At 40.6% G+C, this 23,900-nt stretch overlaps 1 protein-coding gene across 5 annotated transcripts in view; it reads left to right on the forward strand.

Annotated features, from left to right (window-relative positions):
- The first annotated feature begins 220 nt into the window (after positions 1-220).
- LOC105380444 (protein suppressor of forked) overlaps positions 221-23,900 on the forward strand; it is a 54,325-nt gene continuing 30,645 nt past the window's right edge. For all 5 annotated transcript variants that reach the window (XM_048632147.1, XM_048632146.1, XM_048632145.1 and 2 more), the window contains exons 1-12: positions 221-442; positions 556-747; positions 1,185-1,217; positions 3,760-3,857; positions 4,278-4,431; positions 4,716-4,809; positions 9,009-9,148; positions 9,399-9,500; positions 10,570-10,659; positions 11,496-11,633; positions 18,042-18,184; positions 20,434-20,591. In XM_048632147.1, the coding sequence (XP_048488104.1) occupies positions 410-442; positions 556-747; positions 1,185-1,217; positions 3,760-3,857; positions 4,278-4,431; positions 4,716-4,809; positions 9,009-9,148; positions 9,399-9,500; positions 10,570-10,659; positions 11,496-11,633; positions 18,042-18,184; positions 20,434-20,591 (1,375 nt within the window). In that variant the 5' untranslated portion in view covers positions 221-409. The remainder of the gene's footprint in view (positions 443-555; positions 748-1,184; positions 1,218-3,759; positions 3,858-4,277; positions 4,432-4,715; positions 4,810-9,008; positions 9,149-9,398; positions 9,501-10,569; positions 10,660-11,495; positions 11,634-18,041; positions 18,185-20,433; positions 20,592-23,900) is intronic.

Consider the following 23,900-nt stretch of genomic DNA (forward strand, 5'->3'; position numbering starts at 1 on the left):
GAAAGTTCATTTCAAGGAGTTTGTATGGTTCATTTTATGTCTAATGTTTTCAGATGTCTGACGACGACAGAAGACCTCGCCTCGTGGAGAAGGCGCCGAAATATACCTCGGAACAATAACACCCTTAGACACGCATTAGAAACTTTTTTTACTATAGCAACACAGAATAATGCAAAAAGATTTTGTTTCATTCAATTATCATTCATTCATTCATTTACCACCGTTGTTGTGTGATGTGATGTTGTGTAAAATTTTCAATTTGCAAATAAAATAGTGATTTGTGTTCATTACTATTCGCAATGTTTTAATTTGAAAACGAAACTGTAAACTTTACTTGCATAATTTATCTCCCCTTTATAACTCAAGCAGCAATCCGTTGCACTTCAGAAGACCGCTACCGCTAAAAAACATGTCTGCTCCCGAAGAAAAAGAAGTTCCTATCGTAAGTATTACAACGTTTCAACTGCTAACTGTGACCTTTCCCACTAATTAACACCATTATCTCACTAAACCCATATCAATTCATCCCTAATCCACCGTTTTCCGTGTCCTCAGGATTGGGGTAACGAGAGGTTAAGTAGGGCTCAAAGGGCGGTGGATGCGAACGTCTATGATGTGGACTCCTGGTCGCTGCTCATCAGAGAAGCTCAGACGAGGTCCATCGGCGAGGTCCGCTCCATGTACGAGAAGCTGATCACGGCTTTCCCGACGACAGGGCGATACTGGAAGATTTATATTGAGCAAGAGGTGAGGTTTTTAGGTTTTGAGTGTGGTTTTTATGTTATGAAGTTATTTATTAAGTTCGTCGTAGAAACAAGTACAATTTTACATTAACAAAGTCCTTTAAAACTATGAGGTATTAATGTTAAGAGCTGCCTGCGCACTAGAGTGGACTCGGGTAGCAGACTAATTACAAAAAAACTCCGCTTATGAAATTTGATTGGTTGATTATTGTCTTTCAGACTATTCTAATACCCCACTCCGCTTTCTAATTGGCTAGTCCTTTCACCACCGTTACATACACTACTTCAGATATAGTGTTTCCTACCACCATCCTAAAAGGAATATTCAATGGCAAACCTGTTTTAATAGGAGATGATCATATAGGTATCCAAAAGTTGTAGGATGTCTTTTTTGAAATATCTCAGTTTATAAATTAAGTTGGATGTGTTTTCTATTTTCAGATGAAGCAGAGGCACTTTGAGAGGGTGGAAAAGGTATGTAGGTATTTATAAATAAAACAAAAAAATAGACTAAACAACTAAAAATAGGGAAAAAAACTGTGATAATCCTGTGATAAAACTGATGCTTGGGTTTAGTTCTTAAGATTTTAATAAAGAGAGAAATATGGAATAATATCTTTTCTTTCTGTTAGGGTGTCTATCTTTGTGTTCAGACATGTTGGAGGAGATTTTCTTTGGCCGTAAGACCTCCTTTTCTTTATTTAGACTCAAAATAAATTGATTTTAGTGTCAAGTGCACATTTTGTGTTACGGAGGGTCATTTCCGAAGAAGATCACTTTTTACATGTAAAATCCCTACACCATTAGTTTATTTATATAATCAATATTTTGGGTTAAGTTTAATGTTCAGTGTTGTTATATTTTAATTTAATTTTATTATAAATCATAAAGAAATACATACAAGGTACTACTATCTAAGTTTTAACTGAAAATTGCAGACTTATTAAAAAGTTACAACTGTTATTCAATATGCAATAAATTACATACACAAACAAGTAATAAGATACGCCATACCAGAATTGGTCCTTTATTTAACAGATTTATTTGCAAAATTAACTCACTTTTCCTAGTTACCATTACACTACAGTAATAAAAACTTATAAATATACATGCACAGGTCATTAACACATTTGTATTCATAAAAAACTCACTTTTCCTAGCTACCACTAGACTACAGTAATAAAAACATATAAATATACACTTGTCCAAAATTAATAATGCACATGCAGATCTTCACACCCGAATCATTAAATCGTAAGAGCCTTAAAAAAACACTTGCATTTTGCACCTTGTTCGAAGGAAATAGGAGTCAATATCATGTGTCACATAATCGAAAACAACCGATCTGTCAAAGATTTCTATGCGCATTATCAATTTTGGAGCACTGTACATGCACAGGTCCTATATTTAATACATTTGTATGCAAAACTAACTCACTTTTCCTAGCTACCACTCTACACTACAGTTAAAACATATAATATATTATAAAAAATAACATATAAGACATAAATAAATCAAATCAAATCCTCACAATACAAAACCACCAACATACCTATTTTATAAGACATTCCTCCAGTACAGTACCTACATCAAATTGGGACTTTTCTAAAAGGTAAACTTTAATTTATTACAGAAAATTAATCATAGTAATAATTAATCGTAAGTTAACATAACATTTTCACAGATACCTTGCATATTAGTGCTTGTATAACATTTAACACCCCAAATTAATATTTAAATAAGTATAACGCAAGAATATAAAGAAATTATACAAAAATGGCGGCTTTGACATAAGGGGGAGTAGGAAGGAAAATTTACATACCTACTAATGTACTAATGGGGCAAAATAGCTACTAATAGTGTCCATCCGCCATTTTATTTTGTTTCTGTATTTGCGCAAGTTATACCTGAGTTCGTTTAGCACGCTGAAATGGCAATGGGCTGGCCACGTAGCCCGCAGAGCCGACGACCGCTGGAGTAGAAAGGTTCTGGAGTGGAGACCCCGTGTCGGCAAACGGCGTGTCGGTCGCCCCCCAACCCGTTGGTCTGATGATCTGCGGAAGGTAGCGGGAAGCCGCTGGATGCAGATGGCGGGTGACCGTTTGGGGTGGCGATCGTTAGGAGAGGCCTATGTCCAACAGTGGACTACGGAAGGCTGAGAGAGAGATACCTGAGTGCCGCAATGCACCTCTGCCTACCCTGCGCATGAGTACATTAGACAAGCACTTATGTGCAAGGTGTGAGTGGGTGTTACGGAGTTAAGTGTAATGAAATGAAAAGGCTTTTCATAAACTTGCTATACTACTAAAAGTATACTGTTTACTCAATCTCTCTTGTGAATGGATGGGAAGCATAGTGGCAGGGCCATACAATGCTTGCATTGATTGCCCATCTAAGATGCAATGATTAATTAATAATTACCAATGAATTCGTATTTCAGTACAAGAATGGGTAAATTCCCATTCATGATACACTCACGGGCAATGAAAAAGTTCCATTGAGAAAATCACCAAATTTCTTCTTAACGTAAAATACTAATTTAATGAAGCCTTCTGCAATATATAAGCACATTTAACGATGCATCAGAATATTATCAACTAAAAACGTAAATATTTTGATAAAATTTGCTATTAAATAATTAAAAAAATTGGGGCCGTTTGGTGTCTGAATTTTGCAAGTGAAACTGTTTCTTTGCCCGTGAGTGTACATTTCAAACCTATGTCGCCTAGTCTAACCCTGCCGGTGGAACCTTTATTCCATAAAAGTTCTATGCACTTTTATCTAGTTTATCTTATCCTAATGCATGCATAGTTAGTTTATGTATTTTATAATAATAATTACATTACATTATGAATAATCTGGTTATATACAATCTGGGTGGATACAATCAAATTGTATCTTCTGTGAATGTGTAACACATTATACAATCTAGGTACTAAGGATTTGTCGGTCCTAAATCCTAATCTAAACCACACCATGTAACCTGACAAAACCGTTGCTAAAATCTGTTCCACAGTTGTTCCAACGGTGTCTGATGAAGATTCTCAACATAGAGCTCTGGCGGTTGTACCTCAACTATGTGAAGGAGACCAAATGTATGCTGCCTACTTACAAGTTAGTATGATATCCTAGTACCTGAAATCTATTATGTTAGCTTGTCCACCTACTACAGAAACAAGATTATCTATTCTTGGACTAAAGATCGCCTATCTCAGATATTGCAACACCCAGGCTTGCTGCTCCAGTTTACTCGGGAGCTAGGCTGGCTGAGCTGAAATCAAGGAAATATGTACAAAGGTTCCACTCGAGAGAGCCACATACAGGATCTTTGCCCCCTATCAGAATAGAATAGAATATGGTTAAACAATGGTCAAATCATATCTTTTGATGACTGTACATTGCTGCGTAGTTTCCATATTTTTTTAGAGAAATGCCCTATTGAATAAGCATTGCAGCTTAACAATGGGGCTTTACCTTAAATTCAGTATTTAACTTCAGACCAAAATTATCCTTTTAACCCTTTCTACCCAACAGAGAGAAGATGGCGCAAGCTTACGACTTCGCCCTCGAAAAGATCGGCATGGACATCCACGCCTACCCCATCTGGAACGACTATGTGACCTTCCTGAAGAGTGTGGACGCCGTCGGGTCGTACGCGGAGAACCAGAAGATCTCTGCTGTTAGGAAGGTAGGCGGGATTATGATTTTGACATAGATATCTAATAGACGCGTCATTTATTTGCTCACAAAATACACAGCACGAATTCATAAAAGTATAAAATTTTAATACAGTAAGGTAACATGTATAATATTGGTCGAATAATTGTGGTGTGTATTGTACCAGCAAAAGCAAAAGGGCTCTGACTCAGAATGTGCATATTTACACATACAGACACAGACCGTAAATGAGTCGGCAGATAATAATATTGTTATAACTAGCATGTCATATAAAAAGTATTTATATTTTTTCAGGTGTACCAAAGGGCGGTAATAACACCTATTGTCGGCATAGAAACACTATGGAAAGATTACATAGCTTTCGAGCAAAGCATTAACCCTATTATAGGTAAGTTAACTATGTGTCACTGAATAAGTTTTGTTATGTAAAATATTTTTTTACTATAAATGAAGCCTTAAAGTTAAATCTATACGAAACTACTACAATTATAATACAGTACTATAAAGTGTATAAGTAGTGTAAATTTATTTATTTATTTACATTTACAAAATAAATGCCATTACAGTAGATACCAATGCGACATTTTTTAAATATAGAAACTTTACGCACATAAAATAACAATACTTACAAATTTACAACAATAACAAATTTTACAATCAAATAATTTTATACCTACTTGATTTTACTATTAAATAATTTTCTATCTTATAGATTTTATATACATTTATAATATTTACACAAAAAAATATTTAAAAAACAAATAAATAACAATATTATTTTGTATTTCCGTAGCACATGAGATAAATGACTGCTTTCTCTAGCTCGCTCATCTTGCATACCAGGATGTCGATCTCATCTGCCAGTATGTTTAATAGGCGAATGCCTCTAGTGAGGGGTGCTTCATTGACCAGAGCCGTCTTTCCCAGCGGCACCTCGAACATTCTGTTCTTGCGGCGGCGGAGTGAACTGCTTGGTACGACAAATTTTAACAATTTTAGCACATTAGGGTTGCATTCCAGTCCCCGCACTACTTTGGTAAGGAACATCACCAGGGCTAAGTTTCTTCTGACTTCGAGTTTGTTGTACCCCACCATTCCCAGCACAAACAACGTTGGATACATGAGTGGGTAGAAGGGGTAAACACCGTACATTTTTAGATACAAGAACCTTGTGAACTTGTTCTGCATGCGTTCCAACATCGTAATATACTTGTCCTGGTGAGGACTCCAAACAATTGCATTGCATTCCAGTTTGCTTCTTACCAGGGCATTGTATAATGTTCTGACGGCCACCGTATTAGAGAAGCTCTGACATCGTCTAAGGATGAAACCCAGTCTTTGGAATGCTTGCTTGCAGATACTAGTAATATGCTCTCGGAAGTTCAAGTCACTTCTGAACTGCACCCCGAGGTCTCTCACGGCAGAAACTCGCGCCAGTGGCACAACCCCCGCTCTGTACTCGTGGAGTAGTAGATTTTTGCCTCGGCCATAGCTCATAACCTCACATTTGTCGACGTTAAACTGCAACTTATTTAATCCACTCCAATCAATAACGTTGTTTATTTCAGTTTGAAGGAGTTTGCAATCTTCGACATTGGTTATGATCCGTAACAATTTCAGATCGTCTGCGAACGAAATGCTTACTGCATTCGGCGTTAACTACTGATTTCGGAAGATCATTGATCAGTATTAGGAATTCTAGGGGCCCTAGGTTGCTACCCTGGCTCACTCCCGAGTGCGTATAGTACGGTGCTGATAGACGTCCGTTTACATCGACTACTTGACGTCGGTCCTTCAGATAGCTAGAGAAGAATCTCAGTACAAGCGGAGTACAGCCGACTGCTGCCAATTTCGACAGTAGGACGTCATTATCGACTAAATCAAACGCTTTCCGGTAATCGAAGTAAGCGACGTCGACCTGCACTCCAGAGTCCACCGCTGGGGCCACCACTGACATAAAATCCAGTAGATTAGAATTGGTACTGCGTCCCGGCCTGAATCCGTGCTGCGCATCCACTAGTTGGGGTGTTACCTTTTTCAAAATACACGCTTGTAGAGCGGATTCAAAGACTTTAGGGAATGTAGAGAGTACTGCTACTGGTCTATATTTATGCACTTCATCGCTTATTTTGCCTTTTGGAATTGGAGACACTTTGGATATTTTCCAACTGTCAGGGTAGTGCCCTGTCTCCAAGCACCTGTTAAATAAGTAGTGTAAGGGAGAGACAAATGCCTTACTACAATCCTTTACGAGAAATGGTGGGATACCGTCCGGACCCATCGAGTGTTTGGCGGGTAGACGATTAAGCGCCTGTAATATCTGGTGTTTATCAAGATTTGGTATGTGTACGCGGGCGCCGCCGCCGCCGTCCGCTGCGCTGTAAGAGGAACTAGCGCGCTCTACGTTTAGATCAGGCCTCGCTGGGTCGTACACTGACTGAAAGTAGTCGGCAAATGCTTGCGCGACCTCGTCTTCTGGTACCTCTACACCTTCCTTTTGTAGCCGCATTTTGTTAATATGGGTCTTTTTAGATTTCATCACTTTCCAGAAGGTTTTTGGGTCTCTACTAAGGTTAGTTTCAATGCGTCTATGATATTGATCATAAGCAGCAGATATTTTACATTTCAGCGATCTACGGTAATTGGAAAAAATGGTATAATCATCTTCTGATTTGCTTTTCTTGTACTTCTTATGTAGCTTAGCTTTCTCTTTTAAGTCATGTATAATATCTGCATTAAACCACTCTGGATACATCTGATTTCCCTTTGCATCTTTGCTTTTCCTGGGAGTATTACGGTCTATTATGTTATTTACCTCACTGTAAAAATACTCCAGGGCTTCCTCCACCCGGGTTATGGTGTATAGAGTACTCCAATCAAATTCCGCTAAATCGGCGTAAAGTTGTTGGAAATTACATTTCCGGAAGTTCCATCGTGGTATTTCAAGTGCTTGTAATTTATGATCGGCCGACCGCTTGGCCATTGAAGCTCTATGAGAAACCGCCGCTAAATTTCTTAGACTGTGCCTACCCTTTGGAATAGTTACTATTAAGGGGGGGTGATATTTGTCAATTGGCACCAATGGTATATTAGAGGCCGACACCACGGTATTTGATGGTTTCCCATCGCAAAGCGAAAAATTTGTCAATACGAGATCTAGTTGTCTATTATTACAGTTTGGTACATTGTTTATTTGGCTGAACTCTCCATATGCTACGAAAAATTCAAAATAATTCTGAACATCTACTGAAGCTGAGTGCAAGTTGAAATCGCCAATAACTAAAATCTTTTTATACTTTATACATAGTTCTTCAATAATTCTAAACAATTTTAAATATTCAATATCTGGCGCACCTGGCGGGATATATAATACACAACAAACAAACAAATACCTATGTTTCAGGTATACAGAGGCACATACAATTTCGAATAATGAATTATTTATGTCTACACTTATTGGCACTTGTTTAAGTTCATAACTAGGACATGCTGCAACCATTACCCCCCCCTGCTTGCGCCCGTCTGTCCTATCACATCTGTACACTGAAAAACCCTTGGTAAACATTTCAGCATCGTTTATAGTCTCGTTACACCCTGTTTCCGTTATGGCAAAGAGATCACTTTCCGAAGCTGCTGAGAGACGTCCAATTTCGTTCTGAGACCGCGCACGTTTTGGTAGTATATCGTGATCTCATTTTGGTCATAGTTATTATGTCTGTTTCTCACCTGATACTCTCTTAGTGTCCCTCCCCCGCGGCTGGAGATCGGCGCGGGGGCGTCGGAGAAACCACTCTGCAAACATTACTCCGGTGGGCCACGCTGAGGGAGAGTTGAACCTAGGATATATTGACTCTGGTATACCAATGATAAACGACGCATGTCGGTCCGTTTTGATTTCACGTTTTGATACGTAGTATTGATCTGATGGGTGAATTTTCCTCAAGTAATCTTTCAGTGCTTCCTCAGTAGTGTCAGGTGCAAAGCGCCACGCCTGGATATGAATGGTCCGTTCTACCGCTTTTATTTGACTGTCATTGCTTCCAGTGCCTACTACCACGGTACGATCATTGCGCAATTTAGATTTCTGTTTCTTTTTCTCTACTATGGTCCATCCCGAGTCATTTGTACCCTCCTGTGGTTCTTCATGTTTTTCAATGGAAAGTACAGACGGTTTGGGCACTTTGCTGTGGCTCGTAGATTTGGCCAAGATTTGAGAAAAAGATTGATGGACGCTAGATTGTTGTGTCGCATTATCCATTGCTGGCAGTTCAGGTGATGTTTCTGGGATAGGTATCTGAGTTGTTTTTCGGCTAGGTGGATCTGAAATAAAGTCACTATCCACTTCAGCATTCGGTCGTCAAATTATACTAATATACATTATCCATCATGCACCCAACATCACTCTCAGCACTAGCTTGCTTGTGTTGGGGTCCACCAACCCGCACTAGGCCATCGTGGTGGACTAGGCCTAAACTCTTCTTTCATTGGAAGCAGACCCATGCCCCAGCAGTGGGGACGTGGTGGGTTGTGATCATGATGATGCATCATATTAAAAATAGTGTAAACTTAACCATACTATTTTTACAGCGGAACGCATGGCCATGGAGCGTTCCCGAGAGTACATGAACGCCAGGCGCGTGTCGAAAGAACTGGAGACTGTCACCCGCGGCCTGAACCGCAACATGCCCGCCACGCCGCCCACCGTCGATAGGGAAGAGATCAAACAGGTACTTATACATCTCACACAAAGCCATCCGACCCCAAACTAGGCAGAATCCAAGTAGGACAGCTGATATATCTACGCAAATACATCACCACCGACACCATTACATGGTCCTTCGAGCCGGATCATTGATCTGAACACTCACTCGGAGAACTCGAATAGAATTAAACTGTTGTTTGTGAGTGCTGATAATTAATTTTACCAACAACGATATGAAATGACAGAATCTTGCATCATCATATCTTTTTTCTCAGGTGGAATTATGGAAGAAATACATTTCCTGGGAGAGGTCGAACCCGCTGCGATCAGAAGACACGGCTCTGGTCGCCAGAAGAGTCATGTTCGCCATTGAACAGGTAAAACTACACTATTATTTACACTACTATTATACAGAGTGGAATTTTGAAAGTTAACATCTTGTAGGCCGTTGAATATACCAGACTTACTGTACAACCTTTATTATTGTCTTCACAAAATTCTTATCACGACTGTCAATCATTATGGAAAAGCAAAACTCTTTTCTGCCTACTATATATTTTGCAAAACCTTGTAGACAGGATGTAATAAGCTGAGAGGATTTAGGGCGCCTTCAAATTAGTCGCTGATTGTCGCGCGGCTGCAGCGCTGCTGCAGCGCTGCAGCCGCGCGACACTTAGCGACTAATTTGAAGGCGCCCTTAATGTGTACAATTCCTTTGTTTTTTGTTTAACTTCGAAATTCGTAGAACAGAAGTTATTCAGTATGCTTAGACAGTCACCCGCTTTCTTATCACTATGCGTTGTTTCTTCTTTGTACTAAACTGCGTGTTCGGTACCGGCGAACACTTTAATAATTGTATGTGGGTAGGTTCTTATATTTGTATGTGGGTAGGTTCTTATATTTGTATGTGGGTAGGTTCTTTTATTTTTGACAGTCTATTCAGTCGTTGGCAGCCTCTCGTCGGGTTATCTTCTCTTGTATTTCGGCGCGGTCTCGATATTCGCAATATTTGTATTTTCGGTTAAATATTACCAGCTGCTATTAGGCATTATATTTGTGTATACGATTATAAGTGGACATGTGATTTTGTGTGTGAGAACCTCAAGATTAAAACGGATTACTCAAGCATCGGGAGGGCCCTCCACGCCGAGCTTTGGACCTTGAACCATCACGTGAGCAAAAACCTATATAATATTTATTTTATTAAATATATTTATCCAACATTTTGGTAGCAGAGCGTGGTTTTAATACGGCTATATTATTAGGTTTTCGTGTTACGTAAGTTTTTGAGGTTAGCTCAGGGCGGCGTTATCAATTCGGTTAGCTTCATTGCATATTGTTTACGTAATACTGCGAGTACTTTACTTTTTATCTAAAATGACTATATGTTTTTTTTATATACTTACTTTTTTCAACACCCTGTATAAATACACTTCTCTCCCCCAGTGTCTCCTGTGCCTGGCGCACCACCCCGACGTGTGGCACCAGGCCGCGCAGTTCCTGGACCACTCCGCCTCGCTGCACAAGGAGAAGGGGGTAAGTGACACACGCTCCCCTAGTGACACACCATCCCCTAGTGACACCCCGACGTGTGGCACCAGGCCGCGCAGTTCCTGGACCACTCCGCCTCGCTGCACAAGGAGAAGGGGGTAAGTGACACACGCTCCCCTAGTGACACACCATCCCCTAGTGACACCCCGACGTGTGGCACCAGGCCGCGCAGTTCCTGGACCACTCCGCCTCGCTGCACAAGGAGAAGGGGGTAAGTGACACACGCTCCCCTAGTGACACACCATCCCCTAGTGACACACCATCCCCTAGTGACACCCCGACGTGTGGCACCAGGCCGCGCAGTTCCTGGACCACTCCGCCTCGCTGCACAAGGAGAAGGGGGTAGTGACACATACTCCTATAGTGACACACGCTCTCCTAGTGATACACGCTCCCTTAGTGACACCATTCCCTAGTGATACACACACGCCCCTAGTGACAGAAGTTACCTTAGTGTCACCCTCCCCTATTGACACCCTTCACCAGTGATGCACGCTCCCCTAGTGACACACGCTCATTTAGTGAATCTAGTGATACACGTTCCTTTACTGACGCCCTCCTCTGGTGACAGAACCTCCCTCTAGTGACTCACACTCCCTTACTTCCTAAGGGAAGGGAGGGTGGGTCACTACTCACTTGCGGCGGGTGTGTCAGTAAGGTATAAGTACTTGTTTCACGAGAAAAGACATTGGAAAGGGCCCTTATTACAATCGAATAAGGGTAGTGTAACACTCTTATCTTCTTTAGTCCGTCTTAGCCAGCCTATTACATGATGCATATGCAATACATGAACTCGTATAACCCTAATCATTCCCCGTCAGGACTCGAACGCGGCGCGTCTATTCTCGGACGAAGCGGCAGCAGTCTACGAGCGAGCCACCAGCGGCCCGCTGAAGCACTCCACCTTACTGCACTTCGCACACGCGGATTATGAGGAGAGCAGGCTGCATTATAATAAGGTATAGTACCCGTGAGACGCCCTCCGGCCCACTGAAGTCACATTAGACAGCCGGTACTGAGAAAGCCGGGAGAAGCCTATGTCCAGGTGTGGTTATTAAATTGGGTCATCATCATCACGACCCATCACGTCCCCACTGCTGGGGCACGGGTCCCCTTCCAATGAAGGAAGGGTTTAGGCCTAGTCCACCACGCTGGCCAAGTGCGGGTTGGTGGACCCCAACACAAGCAAGCTTGTGCTGAGAGAGTTGTCGGGTAAGTGGGCAACCCGACTGTCAGATGTTTTCAAGCCGCCCGAAGGCCTCTGACTAGGCTTAACGACTGCTGCCGAAGCAGCAACCGGGACCCACGGCTTAATGTGCCGTCCGAAGCACGGAAGCGTCCAGAAAAGCACCACTTGAAATTGGTCACCCATCCAATGGTTGACCGTGTCAGTTGTTGCTTTACCTCAGCGATCAGTTACGATCACTGAGGCCCGCTCGACTACGGAGGCTTCATTAAATTGGGTGATAAACATAAAATCACATAAAGACATTCAGTCTTCGTAAGGACTACTAAAACACATTCACAGACTGGTAACTGTTTCATTATAATCAAGTTAAGTTCGAATCACGTGAGTTGACCAATGGTATGGTGTTTTTAGGTTATCTTTGCCGTTCGTCGAACGTTGTATTCAAATAAAATAATAATTAAAAAAATTAAAAAACCGACTTCAAAAAACCACTAAAATATAAGAAATAATTTAAGGTTTACACAAATTCTACTCGTATGAGACAGTACAAATATACCTAAGCAGGAACTGTTCTTTTTTGATGTTGGTGCGGTGACAAAGTAATCTGAAGAAATATGGCACCAACTTCAAAAAAGAACAGTTCCTGCTTAGGTATATTTGTACTGTCTCATACGAGTAGAATTTGTGTAAACCTTAAATTATTTCTTACATTTTAGTGGTTTTTTGAAGTCGGTTTTTTAATTTTTTTAATTATTATTTTATTTAATAGTTTTTAGTTTATTTGTGATAATTTTCAATCAAAAGTAAGGTGCAAATGATACCAAAAAGTCCTACTAATCAATACGAATCATTCAAGCCTAAACACGAAGTAGTTGCTATATACCGTTGAGGAGTTCCCCTGACTGCCTTCCGTTTCCATCATCAGATCAGCTCAAGGTCACCATCATATTTTTTTGTTATAAGAACTATATTTACGTTCTTAATTTCATTAGAATCGGTTAATATGTGCCCAAAATGGAAATTCATACCCTGTTTTTACCCCTTTACCCACCCTTGGGGGTGAGATAAAATTCTGAAAAAAAAATGGGACCACCTGGGAGCTCAACCCAATACAACAAAAAAATAATTTTCAAAATCGGTTCATAAACGGCGGAGTAATCGGTGAACATACATAAAAAAAAAATATAAAAAAAAAGATCCCGACGAATTTCAATTTCAATTTCATTTATTCATATACGAATTAAAACTTAAAACTAATACACAAACATGCAATTATTACGGTAACATTGTACATCGAGAAAAAATATATATAAAATAAATGACAAATACGAGCAAGTTACAAAGAGGGTAGATTTAAATAAGTTCACATAGTTTACCGATGATCCCACACTAGGCGAACCTGTGTCGTGGCGATCGAGTATTATTCCTATTTGATTGCTATGAACGACAATGTTGGTCACAAGCGGAAGCGATTTTGCATTATTTCATGTGATAAAAAAAATAAAATAAAAATGTAGTGTGTAATAATATTATGATAGTGACAGTGTGTTAAATAAATATTGTTATAACATAGATATACATATATATCCTTATGAATACATACATAAATACATAAAGCATGCAAAATATATAGTACGATAGTTTTAACGCTACGTTTGTATTGTTATGATGGACTCGGTTTGATCATAATTTAGGCTTAGTAACCATCGTTTTACCTTAAGTTTCACTTCGTGTACAGATAATTGTTTTAGAGAACATTCTTTGGCGACATTGTTGTAAATGTGTGGATATAGGAAATAGCTGTGTCTTCTCGCAAAAGACGTACTATAGCTTGACAACTTCGTGCGCGACCCTCCTTGCGGGGTGAGAGACGTGGCGGGGGCGAGGTAGCACGACATGCTACACACGTAGAAAAGTGTGCCCGGATTAATCTCGCGATAGCTTGTAACTATTTCTGACGTAATGTAAGAGTAAGTAAAATTTGATTCTATGAGTGTTCCCGTAAATGTCATATTTAGCTTAAAATTTATAGTTTGACAGCATTAAAATTAGGATGTCTACCTTCAGAATATCTACCAATTTGAATTTATGTAAGTATGTATGAAAAAGTGTTTTATTTTATAAAACAATTTCTATGTCACTTTTATGTTCACTCTCTGTTTGAACTTGTTCATGGTCGTCGTCATCCCCATCTTCATCATCGTTTTCATTAACTTCAATTATAAATCTAAAACAAAAACAAAAAAAAATATACCTACTTTGAAGTATAATGTACTAGAGTGTTCCAAAACTTCGATTTCACCAGAATCATCAGTGACTTCCATTTTCTTTAATGAAAAAGATTATCATCTTCCACCTTCAATTTTGGTTGCTTTCCTAGTTACAAGAACTGACAACTGACGCACTGTCATATGGACTCTTCGTCTTTGTTGTTTACTTTTTCGTATCTGACTGCGCCGCAGCCGCGTAGCAGGACTGATCCGGTACGCTGTTCTACAAGAAGCCCCTTAATTTGAGAAATTATACGATTTGTTATTTTTAACGTTATTTTGTTGACGAATTATAGATAGGTACCTAATTATAATATAATTAAATTTTTAAAAAGGTACCTAAATATTCCAACGATTGTGGAGGCTCCGGCCTCAACACTCATCCTAAGACTAATGGTCTCAGGATCAGTGGTCTCATGTGCGTCGAACTCAGATTATGACAGATTTTACAACACATGTGGCCGTCTCGACTGCTCGGCCGAGACTGCCGTAATAATGACGTGCAGTGCACGCGTTGCCCTTCCCCACTACCTCTCATGCTACCCGCTGTCGTCTTGGGTACCTCGTCCCCTCCGCGTCTGTCACCCCGCAAGGAGGGTCGCGCACGAAGTTGTCGAGCTATAACAGATGAAGTAGGTATTTTATAAACACGTTTTTTTATTATTTCTGGGTAGTCCGGGCTTGTTCGTAGAGTTTTGTGAACTCGTATAGTGACTAAGTGAATATAAAGTCGACGAACACTGAGAAGTTGCCATTCATCGAATAGTTTATTAGTGGAATAGCGAAATGGTTTACCTAACATTACTTTTAAAACTGAGCGTTGTGCGCGTTCAATTTCCATCATGTGTGTTTTGGCCGACCCACCCCAGATCCGCAAGCAATATCCTATGATTGACTGGCATAGTGCTAAGTAAATATATTTCAGAAGGTCCTTGTTAGCACAGTGCCTTAAGAGTTTCATTATATTGATAAGTTTTCTGACTTTCCCCGATAGAGTGTGTATGTGTGCTTTGAAAGATAAGGTGTTATCAATCTTAATACCAAGATACTTGATGGTGTTTGTACTTTGAATCTCCGGGCACAGGCAATTGTTTTGTAAGTTGCACCTATGAACTTTAATACCATTTGTATCTGGTGGACACGAAGCAAGAGTCTTGTAAAACGTGACGTATTTTGTCTTGTCTGTATTTAAGGTTAGAAGGTTTCTATTAAGGTATTTGCCCAGACTCGTCATGCCAGCTTCAGCCTTCTGAAATGCGCCATCCCAAGTAGCATCGCTAAAGATCACAGCAGTGTCATCTGCGTAACAGAAGTGTTGTGCGTCTGCTGGGACAAAGTCCGAGATGTCGTTTATATAAACCAGAAACATGGTAGGTCCTAAGATACTGCCCTGGGGAATACCAAATTGTATCCTACTTTCCGTGCTCATGCTTTCACCAATCCTCACAACTTGTTTCCTATTACTCAGATACGATTGAAACCACTGAAGTGGTAATCCTCTTATACCGATATATTCTAACTTTCTTAACAATATTGGTATTGATACTGTGTCAAAGGCTTTTGCCAAGTCCAGGAAGACACCAATGCAAGCATTACCACTGTCTAACAAGTTGCATATAAGGCTGACTAGGTCATCGACGGTGTCCTCCGTGGACTTTCCTCTCCTGAAACCGTATTGTCTATTGCTAAGCAGATTGTTTGTCTCTAGGTATGATATGAGGCGTTGGTTTATCAGCTTTTCGAGAACTTTTGATAGGCAACTGAGTAATGAGATGGGTCTATAATTAGATGGCGTATCCTTGGGACCACTTTTGTATACTGGACAAACTGCAGCTTTTTTCCATGGCTCTGGAAACTCACCATATGATATACTTAGGTTGCATATATGTGTCAAAGGTGTAATAATGTGGTTTTTTATTTGTTTTATTAAATTGTTATTGCTGCAGTCCAGGCCTGAGGCACCACTCGTTTTGAGGTTTCGTATGATTGAGTCTACTTCAAATTCGTCAGTTGGGTGCATATAAAAACTAGAGATGCCACGAATATTCGGCAACTATTCGGTATTCGGCCTATTCGGCCAGTTTTTTCAGTATTCGGTATTCGGCCGAATAGTGAGTACTATTCGGGCCGAATACCGAATAGTAAATCATGTAAAAAATTACTTGTTATTTTAATCAAAAATGTGTATTTATTTCCAAATCACAACATTTTAGTACTTAAAATTAATCAGTAGTAAGTTGTGCTGGATAAAAACGAGCATTTCAGCATTTTTGGTAGCCCACGATTGCGCTTTTCATTGTAACCATCCTCAGAAAATAACCTCTCACTATAAACGCTACTTCCAGGTGAAGAAAGATAAGTTTTTGCAAATTTCAAAATTTTCGGGTATTGTTTTTTGTTTGCTGACCACCACTTGTAAGGATCGGCCATCCGATCTAGGCGAACTATTATCAAATAAAAATTCAACTCGTTTGCCACAGCATTCTGCCTCCTAATAATTAGCATTTCTCATATAATCCGTAGCGACTTTTTCAAAGCAGTTCCAGGAACAAAAAAAACAGGTTGTAGCGCCGAATATTCGGCGGCCGAATATTCGGCGCTTCGGCCGGCAGCGTCGCCGAATATTCGGTATTCGGTATTCGGCTAATTCACTATTCGTGGCAACACTAATAAAAACTGTGAGTTTTACCATTTGCGATAGAAATTTCATCAGCTAGTAACTGTTCGGTAATACCTTGGTTGTTTAGGATTTCGTTTGCTAACTTACCTCCCACCGTGGAAAAGTAATCATTACAGTAGTCTAGTGATTCTGTGGTGTTATTTTTTGACTTCAATAGTTCCGTCGCAGGTGCATTTTGCTTACTAGTATGACATATGTCCTTCACTATTTGCCATAGTTTTTTAGAATTATTCTTGTTTTCGTCTAGTTGTTTTTGTTCAAACTGGTGCTTAAGTTTATGCAAAAGGTCACAGCAGAAATTTCTGTAACGTTTATACGTCAGTTGAATAATAGCGTCTTTTGGCCTCTTCCGTGCTTTCAGGTGTAGGGCGTCACGGTGTCTCATGCATTTAATTAATCCCGGCGTTATCCACGTTTTAAGGCTGTACTTAGAACGGCTTACCTTGTGTGTGACTCTATGTTTTTCTATTATACCTATAAGAGTTTTGTTAAAAGCCACAGTTGCGTCAGAGGGCGTTTTTGAGTCTAAAACATGTGACCAGTTTACCTCTTTCAAATCATCCTCTATGGCTGCGAGATTTAGTTTGCTGACTAACCGAGACCGACTTCCCCCCTTCATCTGCAATTGGGGTATACCAATCATGACCAAGTCGTGATCGGTCATAGCCGACCTACATACAACGCCTAAAGGTTTAAGTCGGGATCTTGTGAGGATGTGATCAATACAAGTAGAATACCTGGTTGGTTTGTCAATTGCCGGTACAAGATCATACTGCGCTGTTAAGCATAGGTATTCAGAGCGACTTTCCGTAATAGTGTCTGGCATTATATCAATATTCATATCTCCTGCGAGTATGAGACATTGCTTATCTTTTAGTGTGTTCAAAACCATATCTAGTGATTGAGAACAATTGAGAACCTCCTCCTTTTTTTGAAGTCGGTTAATAAGTGTAATAGAAAAAAAATAAGCTCTCTATGAAGCTAAATAAATTAGCTTTTTGTTACTAGGGCAACAATATTATATACAACAGTATAAACAGTAAGCTGAAAAAGTTTATCTTCGGGGTCATTCTTAACAACTTTTGCTCTACAAGTGTTGTAATTCGTAAAAAAAAATATTATTTTCCATAGAAACTTTGTTAATTCTCATCTTATATCAAAAGTTGTTCACATTAACTTCTTCAACACCCTGTATATCAGTTACAAATTTCACCCTCCCTACCCACAGGTGCACCAAGTATACACCCGCTACCTGGACATGGAGGACATAGAGCCGACGCTGGCCTACGTCCAGTACATGAAGTTCGCGCGCCGCGCCGAGGGGATCAAGTCCGCGAGGACTGTCTTCAAGCGAGCCAGGGAGGACCCGAGGTCAGTGGGGCGCGCTTTTATCAGTGAACGTAGAAAAGACAAGTGTCTAAGAGCCCATTCTACAAGCTATAGTTATGCGAAGCATATGTTGGCTGGGTGTCCCACTCTATATACAGGTGTCTAAAAGCCCATTCAATAAGCTATAGTTATGCGAAGCATATGATCTATGGGTGTCCCACTCTACATACTATAGTTATGCGAAGCATATGTAGGGTGTCCCACGGTACTTATCACACCCCTACTTACTATAGCGGCGTGACTCAAAAATCTGTATTTTTGGAGTTTTGGTATTTAAGACATCATACCTCAGATATTTTGAGTAGTGTCGCTATATACCCGCGGCGGCTACACGCCAGCACACGCGGCACTAGACAGCGGCACATAGAGCCCGCGCTGGCCTACGTCCAGTACATGAAGTTCGCGCGCCGCGCCGAGGGGATCAAGTCCGCGAGGACTGTCTTCAAGCGAGCCAGGGAGGACCCGAGGTCAGTGGGGCGCGCTTTTATCAGTGAACGTAGAAAAGACAAGTGTCTAAGAGCCCATTCTACAAGCTATAGTTATGCGAAGCATATGTTGGCTGGGTGTCCCACTCTATATACAGGTGTCTAAAAGCCCATTCAATAAGCTATAGTTATGCGAAGCATATGATCTATGGGTGTCCCACTCTACATACTATAGTTATGCGAAGCATATGTAGGGTGTCCCACGGTACTTATCACACCCCTACTTACTATAGCGGCGTGACTCAAAAATCTGTATTTTTGGAGTTTTGGTATTTAAGACATCAAACCTCAGATATTTTGAGTAGTGTCGCTATATACCCGCGGCGGCTACACGCCAGCACACGCGGCACTAGACAGCGGCACATAGAGCCCGCGCTGGCCTACGTCCAGTACATGAAGTTCGCGCGCCGCGCCGAGGGGATCAAGTCCGCGAGGACTGTCTTCAAGCGAGCCAGGGAGGACCCGAGGTCAGTGGGGCGCGCTTTTATCAGTGAACTTTACGAGGATAGGTGTCTAAAAGCCAAATCTACGAACTGTAGTTATGCGAAGCATATGATGGATGGGTGTCCCACGCTACATAATATAGCTATGCGAAGCATATGTTAGATGGGTGTCCCACTCTAAAAACTATAGTTATGCGAAGCATATGGTGGATGGGTGTCCCACTCTACATACTATAGTTATGCGAAGCATATAAGGGAAACACGGTACTTATCACACCCCTACTTACTATAGCGGCATTACTAAAAAATCTGTATTTTTTGCTATTTAAGACACCAAACCTCAGCTATTTTGAGTAGTGTCGCTATATACTCGGCGGCTACACGCCAGCACACGCGGCACTAGACAGCGGCACATAGAGCCCGCGCTGGCCTACGTCCAGTACATGAAGTTCGCGCGCCGCGCCGAGGGGATCAAGTCCGCGAGGACTGTCTTCAAGCGAGCCAGGGAGGACCCGAGGTCAGTACAGACTGCCACGGAGATATCTGACCTCTATGGATTTCAATCATGGTTTATTTTTTGAGACACGACACCTAATATAACACACTGTTAGTATTGACTATAAAGGGTGCAATTGTATCAGTAAACTATCCAATGGCAGGTTGCTAAGCGCTGAAAAATGATTTTTCATTGCAATTCTTATATTAGGAGTATCACACTCTACAAATTTAAAACTATGCGAAGCATATGAAAGGTGTCCCACGTAAAGAATCCAAAAATCCGATTTTTGTGATTCGTAGAGTTTTTGTGGACTTTTTACTCATAATCATAAAAAACTACAAACCTCTAATTTTATTTTATGTAGCATACGACATTACTCAAATTTAACTCCCGAAGCCGTGATGCAATCTAGCGCGACATAATAATAATCTAGTTTTAATACATAGAGCGGTGGTAGCTCAGTCGGGTACGCGCCCGCTTCTCACGCAAGAGATGCGGGTTCGATCCCGGCGCTGGCATGTACCAATGAGTTCTTTTAACTTAAGTACAATGTATACCATCGCTCTTACGGTGAAGGAAAACATCGTGAGGAAACCTGCATATCTAGATTTAGCACATCTAGATATGTGAACCCACCAACCCGCAGTGGACCAGCGTGGTGGGCAATGGTCCAAGCTTAGGAAGGCAGTTTAGACCTTGGGGATATGCACAAAGGTTCCACTCGAGAGAGCCAGGTGCAGGTACTTACACCCCCACAGAGAATAGAATAGAATACATAGATAACCTCCCTTCTCCCCTCCCCAGATCACACTACCACGTGTTCGTAGCCGCAGCTCTCATGGAGTACTACTGTTCTAAAGACAAGAACATCGCCTTCAGGATATTCGAGCTCGGGCTGAAGAAGTTCCCGCACATACCGGAGTACGTGCTGTGTTATATCGACTACCTGTCGCATTTGAACGGTGAGTACAGTATAAACCACGTGAGTTGACATGACGACGTTTTAGGTCCGTCGGAAGGAATATAGATAGAGAATTTGTTTATTTACTCAACAAAATACGTAATGAGAACCACAAGATACTATATATTATATAGCGAACAGACAGAAAGACGCTTTTTCGCTCTACGGGGCAACGCCCTAAACATTATAAAGGCCGGTTGGCAAGCACAGAGAAAATCGAACGTTGACCTTTGTATCTACAACCAATCACGATCTGCCGCCGGCGATCAAGGTTACTGTACGAGCGTGAGGGCAATATTAGTGCGACGGAGACAGATATAAAAAAGGCAATGATAGGTTTTCGGTGTGTTGAGGCTTTAGGTAAATGAACATTTAGTTATGTACATTATATACAGTGAAACTATAAAGTCCTGAAATTAAATGAGGGCACTGCTATCTTTCATGTAGCAACCCTATATAGCGAAACATAACTGACTTTGATACTTGAAATTTTGCCTGTTAACTTCCTACCTATTTATGTATTTAAAAACAACTTACCATCCACAAAAAAAGCTCTTATACAAGCTAGAAGGTGTTAAAATGAAGGCTAATAGTGAAAACAATAAATATTTATTTAGATAACGTTATTTAACTGTATAAAAAAACTGGATCTGTTGACGAAGGGCACACATAGTAAAGAGTGTAAAGACATCAATTTCTCTTTTTGGACGGCCAGTTCTGTTTCTTCCAGGAGTTAGAAATATTCCATAATTGCCCTCTTTGGCACGCTGGTCCGATATAACTATAAAATAAAATAAAAAAATCTTTTTGCGTTACACAATGCCCCCCAAATTCACACAATGTGAATTTAGTAAGTAAACAAACATATATCTTCAAGTATCAAAATGTTAAGGTTTGACTCAACTGAAACCAGCTGAAACCTACAATCAGTGGTATGTAAACAATGTTCGACTTGGGCTCTAAACCTAGGTTTATCGATAAATGGTACGTTGCGAAGCGTTGGTACTAATAAAAAATGAGTTATTACAATTTGTACAATGCTACATACCCGTCATAGACGCTGCACGAGCGTAAACATCCTCCAAATTCGACAAAATGTGTCCAGCTTGATGTTCCGCTAAACATTGTATTAAAACTCGATAAATAACTTCACTAGCTTGACTACGAATATTTTTCTTCATCTTCCTTATTGCAACCAAGCGTAAATTGTTGCTTTTATCTAGATTATCCTTATAATTAATAAGAAAATTCAAAAAAACAGCCAACCGCCTATTGACATAAACAATTGTTATGACTTTTATGTTTCTTTTCTAATGGTGCCAGGCTCCTGAAAATTTTAGTTCCTCAAACATTAATTTCAGGACTTTATAGTTTCACTGTACATTATATTTAGTAGCGGCGGCTCTCATGGAGTAGGTAAGTTATTGTTCCAAGGACAAGAACATCGCCTTCAGGATATTCGAGCTCGGCCTGAAGAAGTTCCCCCACATACCGGAGTATGTGCTGTGTTATATCGACTACTTGTCGCATTTGAACGGTGAGTTTTATTATACAGGGTGTTTAGGTTATATGCGGGTTATACAGGGTGTTGCAAAAGTGGTATGATAAAGTGAAGTGACTCGGGGGTCTTTCTGATTGTGAATTACTTTTATTGTTCAACTAGGCGGTCCCGCTTCGCCTTAAAAAGTTTTCCCGTGGGAAATCCGCTATAAAAATATATGCAGCCTATGTGTTAATCCAGGGTGTCAGCTAACTCCATACCAAATTTCATTAAAATCAGTTCAGTTGTTTTGACGTGAAGAAGTAACAAGCATACACACATACTCAAAAACTTTCGCCTTTATAATATTAGTCGCACCACTTTGGAAAATTCGCTTACTATGCCACCTTTGCACCGTTCAGCACCTATTTACTATAATAAGGTAGTACTAGGAACATCGCCTTCAGGATATTCGAGCTCGGGCTGAAGAAGTTCCCCCACATACCGGAGTATGTGCTGTGCTATATCGACTACTTGTCGCATTTGAACGGTGAGTACAGTATGAACCACGAGAGTTGACGCTTATTACGTCTACGGAGTAACGATCCTAAAGATTATAAAGGCCGGTCGGCAAGCACAGAGAAAATCGAACGTTGACCTTTGCATCTACAACCAATCACAAGCTCCGCCGCCGGCCTCAAGATCACTGTGCGAGTGTGAGGGCACTATTACTGTGCGCGTGCGACATAAACAAATATAAATAGAGCAATGCTACTTTTTCGCTGTGCTTAGCCTTTAGGTAAATTAAAGTCTCATATATTTCTTGGCGGCCGCTCTCATAGAGTAGGTAAGGTAGGTAAGTTATTCAGTTATTGTTCTAAGGACAAGAACATAGCCTTTAGGATATTCGAGCTCGGGCTGAAGAAGTTCCCCCACATACCGGAGTATGTGCTGTGCTATATCGACTACTTGTCGCATTTGAACGGTTAGTACAGTAGGGACCACGTGAGTTGACATGACGACGCTATTTAGGTCCGTAGGAAGGAAGATAGATAGATGAACACAATACGTAATGAGAACCATACGACACTATATCTAATGACATTATAATATAGCGGACAGACAGATAGACATGGTAAGGGACATGGAGGCGCTTTTTAGGTCTACGGGGCAACGCCGTATAAACATTATAAAGGTCGGTCGGCAAGCACAGAGAAAAGCGAACGTTGACCTTTGTATCTACAACCAATCGCAATATCTGCCGCCGGCTATCAAGGTTACTGTACGAGCGAGATCGCTCCTTTGCTGTGCGCGTGCGATAGAGATACAAATATAAAAAGGGCAATGATAGGTTTTCGGTGTGTTAATGCTTTAGGTAAATGAACATTTAGTTATGTACATATATTATATTTCGTGGCGGCCGCTATCATGGAGTAGGTAAGTTATTGTTCCAAGGACAAGAACATCGCCTTCAGGATATTCGAGCTCGGGCTGAAGAAGTTCCCCCACATACCGGAGTATGTGCTGTGCTATATCGACTACTTGTCGCATTTGAACGGTGAGTTTAGTTAAGGTTATATATTATACAGGGTGTTGCAAAAATGGTATGATAAAGCGGTGACTCGGGCTCATTTTGATTTTGAACTACTTTTACTGCTCTACTAGCTGGTCCCGCTTCGCTTAAAAAGTTTTTCCGTGGGAATCCAGGGTGTCAGCTAAAACTCCATACCAAATTTCATTAAAATCTGTTCAGCCGTTTTGACCCGAAGAAGTAACAAACTCACACTCAAACTTTCGCCTTTATAATATTAGCGGGACGACTATGGAAAA

The sequence above is a fragment of the Plutella xylostella genome, chromosome 30 (genome assembly GCF_932276165.1).
Source record: "Plutella xylostella chromosome 30, ilPluXylo3.1, whole genome shotgun sequence".
Classification (NCBI taxonomy): domain Eukaryota; kingdom Metazoa; phylum Arthropoda; class Insecta; order Lepidoptera; family Plutellidae; genus Plutella; species Plutella xylostella.